Consider the following 20,022-nt stretch of genomic DNA (forward strand, 5'->3'; position numbering starts at 1 on the left):
ACCAAGAAGTTGCGTGCAATAGGCAAAGAGAAAAACGTAAAAGAAAATGAGTGTAAGGGGGGGCGCTAACCTGATGACGCGAAGTGTATATAAGAGTGATTCCAAAATGTCTGTTTATATATTGTAAATGATTTCACCAGGCGCGAGTAGAACTTTCTGCAGTTGCCGCCGCTGATATACCCTGTTTCTGTTTCTGTGAAAACTTCTTTTGGCTAATGCTAATCACATTCATCTATTGATTAGCTCTGGTCATAATTTGGCAAATTAAATTTAAATTGCTTAGTCAAAGTCGGGCAATTTGTGAAGGATTCGTTTCATATTGATAACTCGATTCGTTCATGCATACATAAACACAAATAAATAATTCGTCAGAGTTTCAATTCAATTATATGATGGAATTGATTTATCTGCGCAGACCAACGAGAGCGACCACAAACTTTTTAACGACGGCTTATGGTCCTTGATTAATTTATGCGATTACATATAAATATATATGTACATATGGGAAAATTTGTCGCTTGGATTGATGTGCTCATCAGCGCAAAAAGGAAATGTCTGTGGTTTTATCTCTGTATCTGCATGTGGCATGGCCAATTGAGTGGGTGGGGCATTGAGCAGAGGCAAAAGAACAGAGTATAAGGAATATTGTATACTAGCTCGGCAAAAAAGTAAATGTTGCGCTTCACTTGACCCAGATATAACATTTCATTTGCATATTTATTTGGACGCCTGTAATAATTCGTATTGTCATAGTTTTTGTTGTTGTTGCTGCTGTTGCTGGCGCTCCTGCTCCTGCTGGGAGACAGGCATACCGGCAGCGTCGTCCAAAAAAAGAAAACAAGCAAAATATTTTCCCTTGACGTAAACGACAACGATGCAAGAAATTCCAAACTGACGGAAAAGCAAGCGCAGATATTTAAGCAACTTTGCGAAGAGATGAGATGAGGCTGAGGCTGGGGCTGGGGCTGCTTGCTCGTGTTTATCTCTGCTGCCTGGCTGGCTGTCTGTCTGTCTGTCAGTCAGTCCATCCGTCCATTCGTCCGTCCGGCCTCTTGTCGGTGCGCCCGCTGCTTGGCACGTAGTTAGTTGTTACGCTATCTGCTCAATGACATGTGCTGAGTTCTGTGTGCCAAAAAATAAAAGGCGCAGCTGCAGCAGTGCAGCAGCAGCAGCAGCAGCACACTGGACGCCGCTGCATTGTTATTGTATCTTGCAGATACACAAATTGAATTGCCTGAAGTGAAAATGAACGAACCGAGTTCAGCGCACTTTAAAAACTGTTCATTGCACCGCACAACCGCTTAAAGAGCCCCAGATGACCGAAGATAGATGGACGTTAATACAATTGCGTGCCAAGATTAATTTATTTATTCCCGTCGAGCACGCGCCCCCAACGCATTTGTAATGCATGTGCCACTATCTCAAAGATAAACCCCGTATTATACGCTATATCAGTGCATCTGTGCGCGCATGTATGTGTATGTGTGGTGTGTGTGTGTGTGCGAGTGTGCCTCGTGCCTCGTGCCAGGCAATGCACATGGCTTCTGAGGGAACTGCAAAGTGTTTCGGATGTCTTTACGACTGCCTGGCGTGCCCCTTGTTTGTACGGCTTATGCTTACTGAGTTTTGCTTCACGGTACAGTTTGTTGCTGTTGTTTCTTATAAACAAAGGGGGGTATAATTGATTTGTGCAAACGCATGTGACATACTTAGGAAGATTACTGCAATCGCATTTAGCAAAAGGCTTTTAATTTGTCGCTCTACAATTAGCCTTTGATATTGATAAAAAGTGATATGTTAAGCTGGAAATAAATTGCTTTTATTTACTTTATTTTATTGATTTATATTAAATTAAATGGAAATGTTTGTGTGTCCCCTTCTTTTCTACTATGATAAGATTCACTTTTGCTGTGCATATCTTTTCAATTAGAGAAATATTTTAATGCATAACAAATCTGTACAAGAAATATATATCATATAAGAGGCCTTTGGGCACAGCCAGGGTAGTTCCTAGTCGAAGAGACTAACGGTGCTCAGCAGACTAACGAGTTTATTATTTCTGTGTTTTGTATTCGTTTGCTGTGGTTACACTCTAATTTAGTGGCCATCAAATGCACATTTATAATTGGAGCACTGCCAACGAGCGTGCATGTCGATCGCTTGCTGGCAGCCACTGTGGCTCAAGTCATAACTGTCACAGTCAAGCGTTTGGATTCACATCGCAAATGCCGCTGCATTCATATATATCCGTGGCGTATCTCAGTGCTTGTATCTAATAGCTGCGCTCATGCACAATGCTCTGATAGATAAGTTAGCTGAAATCTGTGACAACAGACAATGGGGGCAATCAGGGCGATACCGATTCTGGCGTCCACTGCAAGCCAGACACTTGACTTGGACTCTGACATGCCACGGCCACGCCCCCTCGCTCCTAGACTGCCGCATGACAGAGGACAGAGGCCAGACAAACTGGCACGCAGCATAGTTTAGTGAATGTGGGCGTTGTTCTTCTGGGCATGACACTAAAGCTGTATAAATGTTCCTTAAGCGATGCTCCGACTTTCGGGGTGTCGCTCGTTAAGCCAACGCTTATCTGGAGCGTAATCTTATCCGAATGGCGCTAATGTCCTCAAGTGACATTTCCATGTAACCGAAATCAAGCCCCTAACTTTATTTACATCTCACAGCTATTTGTTTGAAACTTGGCCCCAAGCGACTATTAAATTCATAATTTAAATTTGTATTTACACAAAGCTAGGCGATTTGCAAAGCATTTAACTAAGACAACGCCGTAGATGTGTATTTAAGCAACGAAATTGTAATAGGCTAGAAAATAAAGTGTAAGACTCGAAATACGAGATCGGAAGATAAAGATCCACTCGAATGAAAATAATGGTTCAATTTATAAATTAAAATAAACAGTAAACAAATGCGCATAAAAATTAAACTAATATCATACAATAATAAACACATTTAAATAAAACTAGTCTGCAAGTTTTAAGTTTTTCATAATGTTCAAAATATTTAAAATTTTGACGTATTTTTGTAAATGTTAAAATTTAACTCAAATTGAAAGCGCAAAGGTCATACAAGGCCTCAGCAAACAGGAATTTCGGCAATCTATTAGGGTTTACTATATATGTATGAAAATTACAAGTTTAATTAACTGAAATTTACTAGGTATCAGTAGAACTTGTCTGATACTTTTTTCAACTCGAAAACTAAATTATGTACATAAAGTGTCTGCTGTATTTTTCCTAAGCCTTAATTATATTGTAGATATTTTATATTGTAACTGTATAGTCTTAGTATCACATTCTCTAGCGAATTTTCAAAAGTTCTCCCCTAATCTGTGGGATTTAAATTTTCAGACTACAATTCATATATATTAAATCTGATTTGTATAACCCTAATACTTGAACTTTAAGCATATTAGAAATGTGCTCGGTGGCTCGGCGCATTTTGTTGCCTGCTGTGAGCATAATTACGAACTATGTAGGTCGAGTGCGGCCCTGAAAAGCTTTGCATCGCTGCAGAGGCACTGCACTAGTTTCATCTTGGGCTGGGTCGTCAGCATTTCAATGAGTGGCTGTCGCGCATCGTGGATAATTAATTGATTGCCCATTTGATTGAACGTTTGATGGATGAGTGCCGTGGTCTACGTGTGTGTGTGTGTGTGTGTGTGTGTGTGCATATTTGCTCTTGGAGCTAGTGAACTATTTACTAACGTGCATCCTTTCCCTGTATCCTCTTTGCAGTAATTGGCCTCGACAACAGACACAGCAACATTCACAGACACAGGCACCACCACCACCACCACCACCACAACCACAGTCATAGCCATGGTGATAAGCAAACCCGACTCGACGCCCAATGGGACGGCGGCGAGTGCTGCTGATGCCGCCGCGGCTGGTCTGGATGCGGGCGCAAACAGCATGGCACATCGGTCGGGCATACCACAGGATCAAATAGACAATATTATGAGCGGCATCGCCCATACGGGGAATGTCAAAATGAACAATCATCGCAAAAAGCTGCGACAAAGGTAAGTTCCGTGGTCGTTCCCAATTCGTATTGCTCTCGAGTAACTCTCGCCTTGCTTGCAGATTTGATATTATTAAGAAATTAGGTCAAGGCACTTACGGCAAGGTACAGCTCGGTATTAATAAGGAAACGGGCCAGGAGGTGGCAATTAAAACCATAAAGAAATGCAAAATTGAAGCCGAGGCGGACCTGGTGCGCATTCGACGGGAGGTGCAAATCATGAGCTCAGTGCAGCATCCCAACATAATACACATCTACGAAGGTACGCGCTCGTCTGCTCCCAAGTGAATCGCCCAAGCTCATTCTGTAATTACTCTCTTGCAGTATTCGAGAACCGCGAGAAAATGGTGCTAGTCATGGAGTTTGCCGCTGGCGGTGAGCTATACGACTACCTGTCCGAGCGCAAGGTGCTCAGCGAGGAGGAGGCGCGCCGCATCTTCCGTCAGGTGGCTACGGCCGTATACTATTGTCACAAACACAAAATTTGCCATCGCGACTTAAAGCTGGAAAATATATTGCTCGATGAGCATGGCAATGCGAAGGTAGAGTACATTTCTTGAAACTATATTATATTAGAGCATAGGCTGTACGATTTAAAGAAATTTTCGAACTTTATTCCTCATTAAGAATACAGAAATTGATCAAATTTTAGATAAGCTATATTTGGTAATTATGTAAAAAAAAAAAAAAAAACTTTATTAGGACTATAAGCTGTGAAGTAGTAATATATATATAAATTTTTCAAGTTTTAACTATCATTATACGGTTACTTCATTATACAGATTTTTATAAAATAGAATGATAGTTGTAAATGAACAATGAACTGGTAATAATGATTTCAAAGCTCTAATTAGATATACTTTAGATTTATTTCTGTAGACATTAATAGATGTGATTGATCATTTTCTCACTCTGTCGCTCTCTCTGTCTGCCTCCCTATTTCTTTATTTCTTTCCTTCTGTCGTTCTCTCTCTTTCTCTTTGTTTCTATCTATCTACCTCACTCTATTTCCCTCCTTCTCGCTCTCTCTACAATGTTTCCTCTCACTCTCTTACTCAATCACTTACTGACTCTCTCTCTCTTCTAAATTCTTCAACAGATTGCCGACTTTGGTCTGTCTAATGTCTTTGACGATCAGCGCCTGCTAGGCACCTTCTGCGGCTCACCGTTGTATGCCTCGCCAGAAATCGTGGAGGGCACACCGTACCAGGGACCGGAGGTGGACTGCTGGTCCTTGGGCGTACTGCTCTATACTCTAGTCTACGGCTCCATGCCGTTTGATGGCTCAAACTTTAAGAAGCTAGTGAAACAGATCAGCCAGGGCGACTACTATGAGCCGCGACAGCCTGTGCGTGCATCCACGCTCATTCGGGACATGCTGACGGTTAGTCCGCAGAAGCGAGCCACCATCGAGCAGATATGCTCGCATTGGTGGGTGAACGAGAACGACAATGTGTCATGCCTGGATTTGGCCGAGGATTTGGCGAATCAGACGCCAGTGCGTCTCGACGTTCTGCTATCGCTGACCCCGGCTGCCATCACAGCGGATCAACTGGTTGTGCCATCGGCGGAGAGCTCGGCGGCCGCAGCAGCCGCCGCCAAGGCAGCCGGGAATGAGCGCGTTCAACGCTCGCATTCAGTGGGCTCCATACGTGATATGGGGGCGCCCAGCACGGAGGCAGAGCGTCGCATCCTGGACATGGTTGCTGGTGAGTTGATGCACATCGAATCTGAAATACGTGTCATGCTTGTAAAGACCATAAGAAGACCCTAGAGCTCCTCCGCACACAATTTTGTATATATATATATTGTAAAGTGCTGTGAACTAACTTGGCATACACAACAATGTGTCCTGCCCACCACCCAACTAACTGCTGCTCATGCGGTCTACCTGCTCCCACTCCTCGGCCCGCCTAACGATCGAAATGGATCACACACTCAAGTGCACTAAACAACTTGAAATCAAATCATTTAACCACTCTCATTAAACCACGCCTCCCTTTCACTCTCTCTCTCTCTCTCGATCTCTCCTCTTTCCACGCTTTCCTAGCTGGCGGCGAGGCTGCCCTAATGCCATCACCCACACGCACCATTACACCCGCCCAGAGTCCGGTGCAGGCCAAACGCAAGCTGCAGCCGACGGTGTCTACGGAGAACGCCGCTGGCACCACGGCCAAGAAGAAGGAGAAGCCGGCCAACAGTTCGTTCGTCATCAGCGAAGCAACAGTGCCATCGCTCGCACCACCAACAACCACAGCACCGCTCGCACAAGCCGCCACCACACCCTTGACGGCGCCCCAGCCCATGGAGACTGAGAGCGTTGCGCCCGCCGACGAGCAGCCAGCGTCGAACTCGGCGCCCGGCTACTCCCCGCAGGACATGCAGAAGGTTGGCAATCTGTGCGAGCAGCTCATTGGAGAGCCCGCTGCACCACCCGCCAATGCTGTGCCGCGACAGCCAACACGTGCCAAACTGGATGCTGTAGTGGAAGCACCCGAGGAGAAGGACGCCACCAAAGTGATTAAGAAGTTTGTGAACAAACACAAGACCGCCGACTTGGTGAATGCCATCAATGAGAGTGCCAGCGGCAAGGCCACGCCCAGCGGCACTGCTGCTCCACAGACACAGCCGCCGGCTGCGCCGTTCGTGCGCAAGTGCAGCCTGCAGGATGAGTCCACACTCAACAAGTTCAATGCGGAGCGTCGCAAGTCGCGCATTCTGGAAACAGCTGAAAAGTTTCAGCCGCCGCCGACCACTGTGGCGCCGGAAAAGCCCAAGAAGCTGAGCATACCCGGCGTGAGTGTGGGCAGCTTCAAAAAGGAGTTCGAGCGCAAGGCCACAAATCCGACGCCAATGACTGGGCCCACGCCGGGCGAGCGTCGCGCCCAGGAGCAGGTGGCCGCCGCTGCGGCTGCGGCTCAAGAGGCCGAGGCGCAGGAGGCCTTGGGCACACCGCCAGCTTCGCCGGTGGTGAGTGGCGCTCTGGAGGGCAGCGACTCCAAGAACTCGGTGGCCTCGATATCGCTGGAAGAGGCGCGTCGCTCCATGGAGAACTCGATTGCGCTGCTGCGACAGGCGCAGAACGAGTCCAACAAGGAACTGGACCAGCTCTGCGCCCAAACCGAGACCATCGGCGTTAGCGAGCCGACGGCCGAAGAGCGCGAGCGTAAGTTGAAGAATGCGCGCGCCATAATTGGAAACGCCATCCAGCCAGGTGAGTGGCCAATGGAACTGCATGCCCACATACGATACTATCTAATAATGATAATTTAAGCTAAGCCCGCAGCGCTTTCGAGTTGACTACCAGCACTTCTATCTATCTATATACATATATCTATTACCAAGCAATAGCATCTGGCACAAGTCTAGCGGCAAGGCAGTTAAGTTAAAGGAATATAGGCTTCAGAAATGTAGCAGATCAATACGAAAGATATTTCGATGTTTTGTTCAATAAAATTTCAGATTATAAATATATTCTGCATAGATGTATTACTATTATTACTATTGGATCTCACTTTGTAAACGTTAAAGAGAATTCCAATATTTTTGTCGTACCTCACTTTCGTATCTCTTCTCTCATTACGAAGTGTAAAGAGATAAAGAATTGAATATTCTTGTTTAAAATTAGTTTTGAAATCTAGTTTTGCTATATATAATAATATTCTATATATAATAATATATGTATATTCTAAGAATTATCAGTTCAACTTGAACTTAAATGTATATCCAATTTCTTCTGCAATCTGAAATTCATTTTTAAACCGATTTCCAGCAATTCGTAGCCATGATCTATTCAAAACCAATGTCTAATCTGATAGTAGTAGCAATTAAAATAAGAAAGAAGAAACTATAGCTGTCGATTGATTATGTCTAATCTTATCTGCCGAGCTGATTGAGACTTGTGCATAGCTTTCAGTTTAATGCGTCTTGTATTTCCAATATTTACATAACTTTCTCCCCTGTTGTTGTGTATGTAAAACGTTTTGCCAGCAGAGTGCTGCATGGATTACTTTTGGCTTTTGGAATATACTCTGGCACACTCCTAATTATAAGTTGAATCGAGTCCGAATGCATCTCGCTTGCTCATGCCAAACAGTTCATGGACCCAAAGTAAACCCAGAGCATATGCCACTCTTTGACCATTGTCTTTTCCCTCTTCTCTCTCTCTCTCTCTCTCTCTCTCTCTCTCTCTCACTCACTCTCATGTCTTTTGCTCTGTGGTGCGCGTCACACAACACACATACATTCACACACATTCTCATCATAATCATTGAATCATCTTAATTTTAGTGATACGCCGGCCAACAGCATTATTTGGCATGGGCAATGGCTTCGGCAGCGGCGGTGTTGGGGGCGGTGCAATGCTGCCGTTACCGATGCGCACTGAGAGTGCCAGCAATTTCATAGGCAATACGAACAACAACAGCAACAACAGTCCGGCTAATGCATTGGCAGCTGCCAAGCAAACATTGCAGCAGCGTCTCTTCTCTGGCGGCGTGCCTGGAGCGACGGCGGCGCCACAGCGAGTGGCCATGTGGCAGCCGCAGACTGCGTACAGCACGGCGAGCATATTCCAGCCGCTGCCCACCAGCAGCCCCTTTCGGCAGATGCAGCAGCAGTACCAGCAGAAGTGCCAGGAGGCTCAGCAGCAGCAACACCTACGATCTACAAGCAGCGCTCTGTTCACGCCACCGCCCTCGCCGCTGTACGCCCCCAGCCATGGCCACGTTCAAGTCGGCAGCAGCAACAATAGCGGCAACAACCACAACAACAACAACAACAACCCCAACAATCCGATGCCAATTATCAATTACAATGTCAGCTCGCGTACGAGACCATTTCATAATCAAGCTCAAGACACTCTCAATACATCTGCCTTGCCTGCGGCTGTGTGGCTGAAATGTAAGTCTTGGCAGCGGCTCCACTGTGCCACGCGACGCCCAACTGCCCAACTGCCCACCTGCCTGACCGCCCGCCTGCCCTGCCGTCAACCAAATCCGTTGCGTTCCCCTAGCAGATGCATTGAGGCTGGCTATCGGGCAATCGATGCCAGATCTCAGCCAGCCACAAATCGCTCTGTTGTGTGTGTTGTTCCTCTGTTGTTGTAGTATCTGTAGTTTCTCTCAATTAATATTCGACCGTACCTGTTGCCGTAGTCGGTGTTGTGTTCTCTATGTTGTTACTATTTCTTACTTTGCTTTCCTTTCGCCCATCAATGGAACTCACAACAAATCCAAAGCTACTTATGTATCTCTGCTCTGTTTTGTAGATAAATCTGTTGCCGTTTCAATTGTTGCTGTTGGTATTGATATTGATATTGTTGTTCTTGTTCTTGTTCTTGTTCTCGTTGCTCGTTGTTGTTAGTGCATATTCGTATCTGTAGCTGCTTAGCTGCTGCTGCTGTTGCTGCTGCCAGTCGCTGCTGCTGCTTCAACTTAACTACCAACACTTGGCTTGCGAACACACACACACACACACTTACTTACCCCCAAATTTGTTTGGCCTTTAATTACTTCCGCTACCCACTTTTGCTACTTCTATGCTTATTTACTTAACCGTTCATGTTCCCATCTTGTTGACAATAAAAGCGCTTGACTAATCACTAAATATCTTTGTTATTGCATATGCACAGCCTCGCCAGGCGGAGATGGATCAGCAGGCGGCGCCGTGAAAACATCGACCGCCTCCATTACGCTGAAGTCGGCGACGTTGCCGCGACGCAAAATCAATGCCAAATCCGAGGTGCAGCTGGACATCAAGCCGCGCGTGCCCGAGCACCCGCAGCCGGCGATGCGTTTCAGCACCGAGATGCAGCATCCAGTGGCCGACCTGCGCAGCGCGCCGCCACGCGAGGGCCCCATGCCGTACAGCCCCATCAAGACCACGCTGCAGTCGCGCGCCACCAGTCTGGAGCCCAAGGAGCACATCATCACCATACAGCGGCCACCGACGCAACAGGCTTACGGACGCACCAGCTCCAACACCACAACACGGTAAGTGAAGAGAAGACGGAGAGTTTTATTCCCAATGTCGCTAAGCTCTCTGAATCCTTGCAGCTCCGGCTCGTTGTCACGTCAATCCACTGTTGAATCCGAAGCGGAATCAACCGCCACCATGTCCCAGTCCACTGTGACTGGCGGGCCGAGCATCTCGCAGCCCATTAAGAAGAGTCCACGCGAATTTATTATACCCATTGCCGTGGAGGGCGGTGGCTTCATCACGCCACGCGAGCGCAGCATTGAGCCATCCGAGTCGGGTCAAACAACCACCTCCAGTCGGTCGACATTCAGCCGACTGCGTCCAGCGCATCGGATTGGGTAAGCCTTGGCAGAGAGCGCAAATATTCTCTCTATTGAATCATTATTAAACCTCTAAACCTTCTTCGCAGATCCCTGCTCAGCGAGTCGGGCTTTGATGAGAGTTCGCCATTCCAGAAGATGCGCACAGCATCGATAACTCGTGATGGCGCTGACGAGGATTCGCTCTTTACCCCGCACAGATTAAGGTAAGCAATTGATGCCAATCTACGCCAATCAAATCTCGTTATATTTAACTAAATGTTACGTAGGAGCTCGAGGCCCGTCAAGAAAATTAGCCAGGACAACGATTCACAGAGCTCCGGCGAGGAGGATGACGAAGATGGCTTTGAGATACTTACCGCGGAGAACCTGTTCTCGACATTGTTGCAACGCGTAAGTGGGAATCACAATACATTCCATAAGGAAGAACATTTCACATTCACATTTCGTATTCCAATTCCAGGTGCGCACGCTCACGAATCGCATGAACGTCAACAGCGACCTGACAGCCGGTTTTCCCAGTCATTCTAGTCGCCTGCTGACAGATATATCGCGGCAGGCACAGGGCCACAGGCCCTTCTGGAGTCAGGGCGGCCCCTTTGGCAGGTGAGTGGCTGGTCCCACGAGGCAGCTCTAGCTAGCAATTAGGTCATTCAGAATACCAAATCGATGCGAGCTCCCGTTAATTACCATGACTGTTATACATTCTTTACATGCTGCTATCGAAATACTAAACCCCCCAATTCATTTGCTAATCTGCCCAACTAACTAACCGCATAGCGAGCATAGGTCACAAGTCAGTTATAGCTATACCCAAACGGTTGAGAAGAAGCAAGTGTAAGTATGAACTGTAGCGAGAGCTATCTGCTATATAGAGATACTGCCTGCAAATCACCTCAATCTATTTACTATTACGATAGAACTATTAACTTCTGGCATATGCGCCTGTGTCTCCTAGATGCGGACAACGTTTGTTAAGGGGCTTGGTTGATTGGTTGATCGATTGCTCTGGCTCCAAGTGCTGCCTGTAAGTTGGCCCATTCAATGTGCAAGTCCTTTAGCTAAACGTTGTCCGCCATGCCTCACAGTCAGCTATGTTACACATGCGCATGCCACATGCATTTATTTGTGTGAATTGAAATTAAACACTATTCGCTCTCTCTCTCTCTCCCCCCCTATCTCTGGGTCTCTCTGACAGTCGTCTGAACAGCGCCAGCAACAGCAGCGGCCTGGGCGCTCCCTGGCGGCACAGCATGTCCCGGGACCTGGGCAGCGATATGGAGTCGATGTTCTCGCGCACGGGCGCCACGCTGCCAAGAGGTGAATATCACAGATTAAAGAGTAAATATTTAGATCAGTAGGCAGACAACAGGCAGAAGATGCCAAGCGAAGCAACTGCAACTGCAACTGCAACTGCAACGAATCGAACAGAACGTAAACCGTAAAATAATATCAGCTGCAAAAGTATGCTACGTAAATAAGAAATTTCAATTTCGATATATACTTGTATACACCATTCTAGTAGTTGTTGATGTATGCTAAAACAAAAACAAAAACAAAACAAAACAAAACATAAATAGAAACTACAAAAACCCAAAACAACAACAAAACCAGATACAAAACAAAACAAATCAAGTACTACTACTATATCTACTTATTTAGTCTAAACAAGTTTGTGCAGCCTGAAAAAAAAAACAACAACAAAAAGCAACCCTAAAAACAATCAAATTAAGCAATTAATTAAGTGTCTACTGTAATTATCAAATGAAAATGCCAATTAATACTTTGACAAATCCTTTTCCGTTCTATTCTGATTGACATTTTTGACTTATTATTTGATTATTATTATTATTATAATTATATTTTGTGTGTGCGCACATCCATTTACTAGCATATCTACCATCAATTTAAGATGTGAAACTATATCAAAAGTAGTACTCTATCAATCAATCTATCTATCTATCTATCTATGTTTATCTACTCTATCTATCTATTATTATACATATATATCTATCGATCTATTGCTACCTGTCCTAGAGCACAATAACGTTTGTTATTAACCTTTAATGCTGCTGCCGCTTACAATTACAATTTACAAGAATACATACATGATATATATATATATATGTATGTATGTATATATATACATTTATCTGTATATATACACATATATATATGTATGGATATTTACCTCTCATCAGAGACATGTTTAAGCTCTCGTAGCCCAACGAACCCAACCGACTCAATTAAATGTGCCTCTTATTGTTCTCTTCGTAATGTTTGCACAGTTAATTATTTATTTATTTATCCCCATATTTATTTGATTTGAGTTTTTCTTTCCATTATTTGCTTAACAAGGTTTTTTATTATTATTATTTTATTAAGTATTAAAATGTTATGCAATGATGATAGAAAAAATGTCAAAGGTCAAATGAGAAATGAAATATTACAAATGAATTGTGAATTATGAAATCGTATTCAAAGTTTTGAATATCTGCGCAACAATTTAGTTATTCGTCTCGAACGATTTTAGCTTGGCCAACAAAACAAAATGCTCAACAAAGAATAAGTATGCACACACACATATATACATACATGTACTTAGGTTTATGTATGCGTATTCATATGTTGCAACAGCTACAACAAATTATGCACAAATTAATTAGGAGCAAAAACAAAAATACGAAATTTTTATAAATTTACTTTGACTCGTGTGTTATTAAAAATTGTTAAAAAATAAACAAAAATGAAGAAAAACCATATTATTAAATTGTTGAAAACAAACAAGGGAAAGGAAAGGGTGTACTTAATCTTAACAACCAACATCCAAAAAATGAACAAATTTAACCCACAATTAATTTTATTACATTTTACAGTGAGACAAATTTTGATGACAATAAAGCGATCCACTTTTGTTTTAGAAATCTAGAAACAAAGAGAAAATACAGACGAAAAAATGAAAATAAACAAAAAATATATATAAACCATGGCTCTTTTATTTCCAATTACAAATTGTTTGACAACCAAAAGAATTTTGTTTAATCAATATCCACATATACATACATAGTACTTTAATTATTGTTGTACAGTTTGCAAATGGCCCCGCTACCTTAAATTTGTTTTAGTTTTACATATCTCTCTCTCTCTCTCTCTATATATGTATATATAAATATTAAACTCCTTTTTACCATAAAGAACAATCACAAAAGAAATTCAATTAAAATGGAAATTCGCTAACCAAGCAAGTTGTTTGAGTTCCAAAGTTCTTGTTTATGTTTTTAGTTGAATAATAATTAAACCAAATTTTGTGTTGTACGACATATTAATTTATAACACCACTAAGCACACACACATGCATACATACACACAAGCACACACATGCAATTGAAGCTTATCGATGTAGTTAATTTTGTCCACGCTGTTTAATGCTGTGTAAAAGCTGATCAACCACAACCACAACCACAACCAAGCCACAACCACAACCACAACCATAGCCGCAACAAAAACAACAACAATAACTAACTTGGCACAAATACCAAAGGAAACACAAATTCTGTTTCAATATTCAAATCGAAACCAAAAACAACTTTCTGAGTTCTGGGCTATTTTTAATCAAGAAATCAAATTGTTACTCAATACGAATTTGTTTATAGCAGTTTTAATAATGTAAACAACAGCAACAAAAAAAATATAAAAATATTTGTGCATTTTATTCAAGCGGTTTTAGCAAAGTTAAGCAAAACTAAAACAAAACAAAAAAGTAAAAAAATGTCCAAAACTTTGAATACGATAATGTACAATAATAATGTTCAGCTACTAATTGTTGTCATTCTCTGAAGCGCAAACATATTTTTTTTATCATCAGCAAACAACACAAACCTTGAGCTGCTCTCTCTCTCTTTCTCTCTCTCGCTCTCTCTATCTACTTCTCGCTCTTTATTATACTATTTTATTTTTATATATTTCGAGACTTAATGCACTCCACCGTTATTTCAATCATACTCATACTGATCTGGGCCCCACTTTGGCTTACATAATATATTAAATATTTGGTTAGTTCACTAATTATTTGATTATGCGCAATTCGTTGGCCGTTTTACACAATTCGTGCTTATTTCGTTTACAGTTGGTTTATCTTTAACTACTACCACGCCCACCAAGCATGTCATAACTATTAACAACAGCCCGTTCAATACAAAATCCACAACATCAACATCAACAACAACAACAACAACAACCAGCAGCAAAAGCAAAGCCAACACGCAACTGCAACTGCAACTGCAGCCGGCCATTGTTGCAACGGCCACGAGAACGTCAAGAAAAGTCGCCATCGCCACAGCGCCGCACTTAACCATCAGCCAGGAGCAGCAGAACAAAGAAGAGACAACGGCTGCCCAGTCACCCAAGACAGCTAAAACCATCAGCACCACCACCACTGCCACAATCACAACCACAAGAAACCTCAAGAGGCCATAACACTAAATCTGTTGCAATTGCTGATGCTGATGCGGATGCTGATGCTGATGCGGATGCGGATGCGGATACTAATGCTAATGCTGTTGCTGGAAGCTGTTTGGTTGGCGCAATGAAATAATAATTTGATTTTCCAATTGGACTCTACACAGTCGTTTATTGTTGATTCCATTGACCTGTAATTAGTTTTGGCAGCGCATTTTAACAACTAGAGCACATTTAGCGTTCGATATGCGCCCGAAAGCATATTGCAATAAATGTATCAAATGCTGTTGACTAAACACTAATTTTTATTTGTTTTGTTAAAGTAACGCGTATTGAAACAAAATTAACAAAAAAAAAAAAAAAAAAAAACCTTTGAAATTCTGAGGAGCAGAGAATATGTTGTTATAGATTTGTGACGCAGATTGTGATTTTTAATTATTTTTAAACAGCTTTAATTATTTATGTAATTGCTCAATTTGAGTTTGATCTAAGATTGTTCACAAAATCTAAAATCTACAAACTAAAAACTAAAACAATAATCATCGATTGTTATACATATTCAAGTCATTTTAATTGAACTCAAGCAGGCTATATGCTGCCTCGAGCATTACAAATAAGCAATATTTTTATATGCACACACACACACACATACACTTACATACACTTAGACATTCCTAAATTATCGTACATGAATACATTTAATTACTAAAAATCAAATTTTATATACCAATTTGCAAATGAAACAAAAGTCATTAAACCTGATGAATTGCTAAATACATAAATCCAAAACGATAAACAAAATAAAACCCAAAACTTTGTTATTTTTGATGTCCTCCTGCACGTGAGAACGAACTGTTGTATGTTCCTTATTGTTGTTACTGTTTTTGATCAGCCATTTTTTGTTTAATTCCAATTGCTTTAACAAGCTAACCCCGCTATGTTACTCTAGATCGATCCAGTGTGCAAAGTTCTTTTGGTTGCAAACATACAAAACGTTTACAGGTGCGCCGGGACAGCGACTCGGAGAACAGGTACTAAGTTATGTAAGAGCTTGAATAGTGTGCATTGAGAACAGGTAAGTGAGCTCTCCAACTGGCCCCTAGCTCTGGCATCTAGCTCCCGCTCCCTGTACGCCCGTGAGTCTACGGACCATGCTCGAGACTTAATCCATGCCTTCACCTCTACCATTCACAGGGCATCACTCCAAGAGCAGCTCCAGCAAAGGCAAAGCAGGTCCAGGAGGTGCGGAGAATGGAAAGGAGAGCGCAGCCGAGGCCAACGCCGAGGAGCCACTCGACCTGGCCGACTTGGATCTATCGCGCTTGCGACTGAGCAAAAAGGATCTCGAAACGCTGTCGAGCATAACGCCAGGGCTGCCCAAATGCTTCCAGGAGCAGTTGCTGGCCAAGCTGCCGCCAACGCAGGCCCGCAAGCTGTCTCGCACTCTGAGTGTCCAGAGCGGCGCTGCTACGACGCCAGCTATTAAGGTGTACAAACGCAGCCAGAGCAGTGGCCGTGGCTACATAGCGGAACAGCCCGAGGAGGACGCCAAGAGCAAACCCCTGACGGATGCACCAAAGACCACGTCGGCCAGCACGGCCATCTACCGGCGCAGCCTGAGCCGGGCGCCCAGCCAGGGCCCCGCCCAGGAATCGAGTGCAGCTGCAGTGGCCGCGAAAAGCCGCAGCAGCAGCGTCTGCCGCGACGACTACGGCAAGTCCTCGCTGTGCAGCAGCAGCTACACCAGCGACATCAATGACAAGTACAAGTACTACTCGCCGTATCTGAGCAAGTCCGGCAATGCGGCCGCGTTGACCAAGGAGGTACCGGAAAAGCGTTATAGCGCTGCTGTGGGGCGTCCACCGAGCGGCTACCTGTCGCCACCGCCACAAACTCCGAGTGTGGCCGTGGCCGTGACTGACGGCAGCAGCTCGTTGCGTAGACGCTCCTCGCAGCGTCGAATCTCACGCTTTCTGCGGCCCGACTTCTTCGACGAGCCACGCGAGCGCGACTCCCAAAGCGTGCTGCGCGAGATACGGGAAAAGTCTTGTGATCGCTTCGAAGCGACTGCGGCAGCGGCAGCGGCAACGGAGGATCTGCGCCAACGCAAGCACAGCCTGCCCAATGTGGAGTCCGAGGTGGAGCCAAGCCAAACGACAAAGCGGCATGCGCGCAACAAGAGCATGGAACAGTTCTCTGACGCAGTAGCGGAACCACAGCCGGTGGCCCAGCAATCTGAGAAGAGACGAAGCCAATCACGTTCGCGAGAAATGGACACAGAGCTGGATAAACACGACCTGGCCAACAAAATACTGCAGGAGCTGCAGCTGCTGTCCGCGGTGCGAACCCAGAAGGAGAACGATCAGCGCTCGACCACCGAGCAGACAACTGTCGAGACATCTAGAGCTAACAGAACCGAAGAAACTTCCACCATCAAGAAGGTGAAGAAAATCAAGTCAAAGGAGAAGGACACTGAGATAAGCGCCGATGCCGATGCTGGCAAATCAATCACGACAACAACAACCACAGCAACAACAAGCCAGCTCGTGCGAAAAGTCAAGCGGGTCGTCAAGAAGTCAACGGATGAATCTACCGTATCGCAGCTCGGTGCGGAAACGCAGCTCAACGAGCAGCCCGCTCCAATGGACACGAAGATAAAGCGACCTAAGTCGTATCCCATGAAGGATCTGGGTCTAAGCCTCAAGGGAAACACAGAAATACCTTTGCCCCAGACTTCGGCCACAACATTGCAAAGCAAACTGCCCAATAAGATAGCCACGACGGCAACAGAGACGTCCACTGATGCTCCCAGAGAAAGCCGACTGATGCGACCCAAAAGCTACCCGGCCACAAAGCTGGCCATGCCCAAGGATATCAGAAAGGTAACTCGCAGCGGTGCGGCAATACCCAGCATCGCCGAGACTGCGCTGGCACCGACCACAGCATCGAGCTCCAAGTCAACTGCCGAAGAGAAGACGGCAACAAACGCAGGTTTAATGAGCACAATGACTGAAAAGGACACTGGAGCCTCTTCTGCGGAACAGCGTTCGACGTCCACTAAGAAAGTGATCAAAGTGTCCAAGAAGTCCAAGCTGGTGCCACCGACTCCAGTCACCCCTTCTACACCCCCAACCACAACAACAACAACAGCAACGACTTCAGCGAACAGCTCCAAGGAGTCGAGTCCTGCTATCAAGTCGAAGGAGAAGTCGCCCGAAAAGAAACCCAGCAAGGGTCTGCTCTATGCCATTGGGCAAAAGTTCGAGAAGCTCCGTGACTCTGCCATGAGCAAGGAGAAGAAAGGAAGCATGCCCAGCTCAACTCTAAACTGTGCACAGAAACAAGACTGGACAGAGGAGCGCAGCTCTCCAGAGAAGTCTGCGTCAACGCTGCAGCGAAAAAAGAAAGCCGTGGATGCGGAAAAGTCCCAGGAAACGGCCACAGACGAAAAACGTGTCGATAAGAGATCCCGCTTCGACACCATGCTCCGCTCATTGCGAGAACGCTCTGTTCCCCGCACGCAGCCCGCAGCCTGTGCCAGTCCCAAGCGATCCGCCAGCGTTGAGGAGCTGCACGTCGACGGCAACAGCGGGGCAGGAAAGCAGAGCGGCGCCGTGAACAAAATGCTGGGTGGACTCTTGCGACGCTTCGATCGCGAGAGCAGCGAGCAGCGGCGCGTGCGTAGTACGCGCTCGTCCAGCAATATTGAGAGGCAGGTGCGCGAGGCGCAGGACATGTCGCTTCCAACGTCCCCCATCTACCAGAATGTGAGCAAGCCCAAAAATGCGGCTGCCGAGGAGAACTGCAACTGCGAGACGATATGTCCGGAGTGCATACAGAATCAGGGTGCCGCAGAGGCGTCATCGGCTGCCACGACAACGACGCAGACTGGCAGCAATACCCAAAGCAACAAGGAGAAGCGCAAGGGTCTCATGCTGGATCTGAGCAATGCGACCAGTGGAAGCGCATCCGGACCGACTACAAGCACTGCGACAACCACGACCAATACCAGCGGGAGCTACCGAGGTGCAAAGACGAATCCGGCTCTGATCAATGGCAACGGGCTGTACTCCAATTTGCCGCCGTATCCGGGTGCCATGAAGAGCGCCTCCTCCAACAACAGCTCGAGTCAGCAGTCAATGGATAATGCCACCAACAACAACTCTGTCAATACCAACAACAACTGCAGCTCGCAGACGTCGGGCTACCGCACCTCCTCGGCGCATGAGATCAATCGGAATAACCTGTTGACGCCCTCGTTCGAGAACATTGCCAACTACTCGTCGGACTCGAGAAGCTACCAGGACGACTGTGCCTCGACCTCAACGTTTATGTCGCCCACCGAGGAGCCCGAGCTGTACTTCGACAACTGGTCCGTTTGCTCCGAGGACAACTACATGCTGCATGCAACACCGTCACCCACGGTGTCCCGGCTCTCGCGCACCTCACAGCTGTCGTCGCCCACGCGCTGCTCCGAGAGCTCCGATCCGAATGAGAGCGTGATCGATCGCATTAAGCGTCGCAGCTTCTACAGTCGCTTCAATGAGCAGAAGCCTCGACGCACCAGCAGCATTGTTGGCCCCTCGGCGGTGCGAGACTATTACCGCGAGCAGCAGGCGGCAGTGAAGGCGCGCTCCAGCCAAAAGCTGCATGCAGCAGAGGTGGAGACGCGCGGCCACTCCCCGGACATTACTCAACAGTTTTTCAGGCCACTAAAGCTCAGTCCCGTGGGCACGGAGCTCAAGCCGCCCGTCTATCGCTCTCCGCTGGACTATTCAGCGTCTGCGTCGGCGGGCGCAACGAGCAAACCTCGCAAGAGTCTCAACGACATTCGCAACACGTCGCCATCGTTCCTGAGCAAGCGCTACGAGTCGCAGGACTACAGCTCCGTGCCCATGCGCTACAAGAGCTCGTCCAGCTCCAGTCCCAGCAATACTGCCGTTGGCGGCATCAATGGCTACTACAACACCTACAACCCCAAGCGCCGCTCCTCCTACACGCTGAACGGCACCCTGCCCTCGGGCACCAGCAGCAGCGCCGGCACCAGCAGTCATCTGGATGGCTATGCCACACTGGGACGCCGCTCGATAAGACCCTACGATCATCGCACCATGTCGCTCCTGGAGCCACCCACCAGCGGCAGCAGTACGGCGGGCACTTACCACAGGCGAGAGGCCCGCACTCCAGTACGGGACTACACATCGAGCATCTCGCGGTGGGT

General features: G+C 46.0%; 1 protein-coding gene across 9 annotated transcripts in view; it reads left to right on the plus strand.

Moving 5' to 3' along the window:
* Nuak (Nuak family kinase 1) overlaps window positions 1-20,022 on the plus strand; it is a 49,242-nt gene that overhangs the window by 28,104 nt on the left and 1,116 nt on the right. For 4 of the 9 annotated variants that reach the window (XM_089466041.1, XM_089466066.1, XM_089466051.1 and 1 more), the window contains exons 2-15: window positions 3,759-4,045; window positions 4,107-4,306; window positions 4,369-4,586; window positions 5,144-5,753; window positions 6,095-7,258; window positions 8,335-8,946; window positions 9,677-10,037; window positions 10,101-10,361; window positions 10,433-10,549; window positions 10,613-10,736; window positions 10,807-10,949; window positions 11,124-11,180; window positions 11,542-11,663; window positions 15,996-20,016. In XM_089466041.1, the coding sequence (XP_089322167.1) occupies window positions 3,843-4,045; window positions 4,107-4,306; window positions 4,369-4,586; window positions 5,144-5,753; window positions 6,095-7,258; window positions 8,335-8,946; window positions 9,677-10,037; window positions 10,101-10,361; window positions 10,433-10,549; window positions 10,613-10,736; window positions 10,807-10,949; window positions 11,124-11,180; window positions 11,542-11,663; window positions 15,996-20,016 (8,213 nt within the window). In that variant the 5' untranslated portion in view covers window positions 3,759-3,842. Of the gene's footprint in view, window positions 1-3,758; window positions 4,046-4,106; window positions 4,307-4,368; window positions 4,587-5,143; window positions 5,754-6,094; window positions 7,259-8,334; window positions 8,947-9,676; window positions 10,038-10,100; window positions 10,362-10,432; window positions 10,550-10,612; window positions 10,737-10,806; window positions 10,950-11,123; window positions 11,181-11,541; window positions 13,328-15,995; window positions 20,017-20,022 lie in introns of those variants that run through there. The other 5 variants (XM_018019396.2, XM_089466073.1, XM_018019398.2 and 2 more) reach the window with 5 other exon arrangements.

Source organism: Drosophila arizonae, chromosome 2 (genome assembly GCF_054131065.1).
Source record: "Drosophila arizonae isolate 15081-1271.41 chromosome 2, UAZ_ARI_1.0, whole genome shotgun sequence".
Classification (NCBI taxonomy): domain Eukaryota; kingdom Metazoa; phylum Arthropoda; class Insecta; order Diptera; family Drosophilidae; genus Drosophila; species Drosophila arizonae.